This window comes from Trichogramma pretiosum, unplaced genomic scaffold (assembly GCF_000599845.2).
Source record: "Trichogramma pretiosum strain Unisexual culture from Peru unplaced genomic scaffold, Tpre_2.0 scaffold13, whole genome shotgun sequence".
Classification (NCBI taxonomy): Eukaryota; Metazoa; Arthropoda; class Insecta; order Hymenoptera; family Trichogrammatidae; genus Trichogramma; species Trichogramma pretiosum.
In genome coordinates, this window is record NW_019641606.1 from 1,717,326 (window position 1) to 1,720,968 (window position 3,643).

Consider the following 3,643-nt stretch of genomic DNA (forward strand, 5'->3'; position numbering starts at 1 on the left):
TCGGGCCAGCTCGTCTTAGATTTTGCGGTCGACTTGTAGAGACCTCGTGCGCGTGATCTATTCAGCGATGGAGCATCGTACATGTAAGTATACTCGAAATACGTCCAATTTTTATAATTTCGAGATGCAATTGACACGGAAGTACTTTGGGCGCGGGCAGTGGTATATTACGACCGAGACGTATAGCTGTTTCGCGCGTCAATCACTTCCAAGTATCTTAAGCTCGTAAATACGTACGAAGCCCAAAAATGCAAGAACCTGATAAAATAACATTTTTCGACGTGAAAAATAATAAAGAAAGAGAAGTGGCATTATACATAGCGACGTCAATGTACTTTTCAGAATTCGAAGTACACCTATTATGCGTGTTCTCGCGCGACGACACAACACCCACACGCGGCAATTATTATTAGCTATATATAAGCGCGAATACGCGCCGAGGCAATGCGTCTGTGTACGAATAGCAACGCGACTATTGTATTATATATCCTCGGTGCGGTCGCTCGACGGAACACTTCGAAATGAGCCTGACTTTACGACGCGACGAGGATCGGCCGCATACACATACGGGTACGAGGCGAGTTCGTCGTTCGCGAGCCAATACGCGCACGTATTATGCGCACTTCTAATGGATATCCATTGGCGAAGTTGAAGTGTCACACGCACAGGCACACAAACGCACACCTATATAGGCAGGCGAAACGAAGCTCTCGACGCTCGCGATGCCTGTATAATACGTGCGAAGAAAACAAGTTGCGGTGCTGATTTTAAAGTCAGCCATTGTCTATTAGCGCTGTGGCGCGCGCTGCTCCAAGGAGAGACAGAAAGAAAAATACATACGCGCGCGCGCGCTAGCAAAGAGTGGATATATAATATTAGAGGCGTGCATACATTTGCAGGCTATAGCAGGGCCGCGAGCTCGTTAAGAGACAAAAGCTCGCGGCTGAGATGAAAAAAAAAAAGAAGGAGTGAGAGAATCGAAAGGCGTACGCGAGTTAAGACCGATATTTTATGTACTTATCAGTAGGGAAAATAAATTTTGGAGCCGATACGCGTTTTGATTTTGGAGATGAAAAAACGGTCGATGATCGAGCACGACACTTGGTCATTCGTAGATCGCTTATGAATATCATGTATTTTTTTACATCGCGCGTGCGTATAAATGTCACAGCTCAGAATGAAAAGATACGAGGAGAGAGACAAAGATGATCATTAGATAAATGGTTCGACTATTGCAGCATCATTATTATTATGATTTGATTGTATGTAATCGTAAAAATGAGAATGAGAAAAATTAAAAAAAAGAAGTTGCTGTATGGTCATAATCTGAATACTAAAGCAAATAATTTTTATTATATCTTATTAAATGTAGAGTATAGATAAATTCAAATATTATGTTATACATATTTAAGTATGAAATTTAGACTTTTGATATGTCAGCTGCAGATAGTTTTAATACTAACACGTGTACAATTTTTATCATTTGCGTTACTTATAACAATTTTATAAAAATCAATCATGTGTTTTTGGAAATAAAATGAATAATTTTGCATTTATGTGACCTACGAAAAGTGCACTAAACAATAATTGTTCTGCGAAATTGCAGATGCAGTGAATCATTACACTTCCACATGAACGATTTTCAATAGCCTATAAAACTTGTAGAATTTATGAAGTTATTTTAGAATCAAAATAGATAAATGTATTAAACAAACAAGCACCTACTACATCATGCCAAAAGTATACTAGGAAACACCACTGAAATTTCAGGTGTGATGAATTATTACACACACGCGCTTGAGTAATTTTCAATAGCTTGTAGAGCGTTCGAAACGCGTGAAACAAATGAAGATATTTGAAAATCAAAATTACTTATTTAATAAGTAAATATGCATATCACACCGAAAGTACACAAGACTAACCTACTATAATTTTTGGCGCGATAAATCATAACGTTACACATGAATCGTTTTTAGTCGCCTATAAAACGTTCGACGATAAAAATATTCGAAGTAGTTTTGAAATAAGTGTCCGGCGTTTAACGTTTTTTTTTCGATTTAGTCTAAGAAAAGAAATTTTGCGAGTTGCCAAAATGTATAAAGTTTTAAAGTTGTTTCTCATAATTGCTCCCTTACTGGTAATATTAAAACTATTCTAATAATTTGATTCGATACTTTACGATGTGATATTAAATAAATTAAATTAGATTGCAGCTCGAAAGTACAAAATAGCCAACAAAGGCGAATACGTATCGTCGATCGAAGAATTTCCTTACCACGTAGCGATCATCGTCGATGAACATTATCAATGTGGTGGTGCTTTGATTTCTGATCAACACGTTCTCACTGCTGCGCATTGCGTCCAAGACGTCGTCAAAGATCCTAACAGCTATGTGGAGATTCGAGCTGGCTCGACAAATTGGAAAAGCGGATATACGAAGTTCGACGTTCGCAGAGTAGCCCACTCTCCGGACTACAGGAAAGACAGTGTAGTAGGCGATGTTGCAATTATTCAAGTAAGCATAAATTTTTCTTTTAAATTGTTGAAAAATTTCATATCGTTTAATGAACTTATTTTTATAGCTTAAAGAACCTGTGACTTTTACTGAGAAAATAAAGCCAATCGGTTTACCTAATTTGAATGCCGACGTACCTACGGGAACCTTCGTTTGGATCGCCGGATGGGGATCGAACATTACCTCTCCATTAGTGACAGATGAGCTGCGAGTAACCCTCACAAACACTGTGTCTTATGAGTTTTGCGAGGAGAAATGGAACGCCACAGTATCTAGACATAAAATTTGCACCTACCGACCGGATTTCCATGGCACTTGTCCGGTAAGTCAGACATTTTTTTACATTATTTCACAAAGCAGTAGATGAGCTGTTTAATTTGATAAATACTTGTACCAAATTTCAGGGAGACAGCGGCAGCCCAATGGCCGATTTAGACAGAAAAGTAGTCTTAGGCATAGTGTCTGCAGTAGCTAATCCCTGTGCCAGCGGTGTTCCAGAGTCACACACCAAAGTATCCGACTATCTGATGTTCATTCTCTACGAGATGGGTTATGCAGTGGACCGTTATCCCGATTACGTACATGAAGGATACCCTGGCGTGAATTACCAATAAGTTTTTTTAATTATAACTTCAGCCCTATTGATACTATTTTGATTATGAGTGATCATGTTTAATAAAAAATGGGTTGTATTTAATGTTTTTTAAAGAGTTACACGGCGATGTGTACGAATGATAGGCTAAATGTACATAATGTATTTAGATAATTATAAGAATAAAATGTGTGTCAGCATTGGTAAAAAAAAAATTGATAGCAATGTTTGATCAAAAAATGCTATTTGATAATTAGAATATTATCTAATAGAGCTAATGAAATTTAAATTCTATTATCCGGCAGTGCTCATATTAACTAATAAATAAGTTTGAATTCCGGCAAAGTATACACTTATTAACAACAAAAGAGTTTTAATAGCGACGTTCCGGATAAAATATTTATTGTAATTTTCACAAATCAATTACAACTAATATATTGGAATATCGAAATAATCGTCAAAGATGTACTTCTAATTATTTGATACAGTGTGACCTTTATAGATTTTCAAGTGTTATTTACAACGGCTACGAAGAT

The 3,643-nt window shown here is 37.1% G+C and overlaps 1 protein-coding gene across 1 annotated transcript; it reads left to right on the top strand.

Annotated features, from left to right (window-relative positions):
- The first annotated feature begins 2,092 nt into the window (after nucleotides 1–2,092).
- LOC106651998 (serine protease SP24D-like) lies at nucleotides 2,093–3,129 on the top strand. Its single transcript, XM_014370714.2, has 4 exons — nucleotides 2,093–2,137; nucleotides 2,207–2,515; nucleotides 2,583–2,837; nucleotides 2,920–3,129. Exons 1-4 carry the CDS (start codon nucleotides 2,093–2,095, stop codon nucleotides 3,127–3,129), a joined length of 819 nt encoding a protein of 272 aa, XP_014226200.2.
- Nucleotides 3,130–3,643: the final 514 nt, after the last annotated feature.

Bases quoted from the DNA above. Each gene is read 5' to 3' on its own strand.
- LOC106651998 (XM_014370714.2), top strand. From the start codon at position 2,093: ATGTATAAAGTTTTAAAGTTGTTTCTCATAATTGCTCCCTTACTG. The intron at 2,138-2,206 runs GTAATATTAAAA...AAATTAAATTAG, and splicing joins TCATAATTGCTCCCTTACTG to ATTGCAGCTCGAAAGTACAA. The intron at 2,516-2,582 runs GTAAGCATAAAT...TTATTTTTATAG, and splicing joins GCGATGTTGCAATTATTCAA to CTTAAAGAACCTGTGACTTT.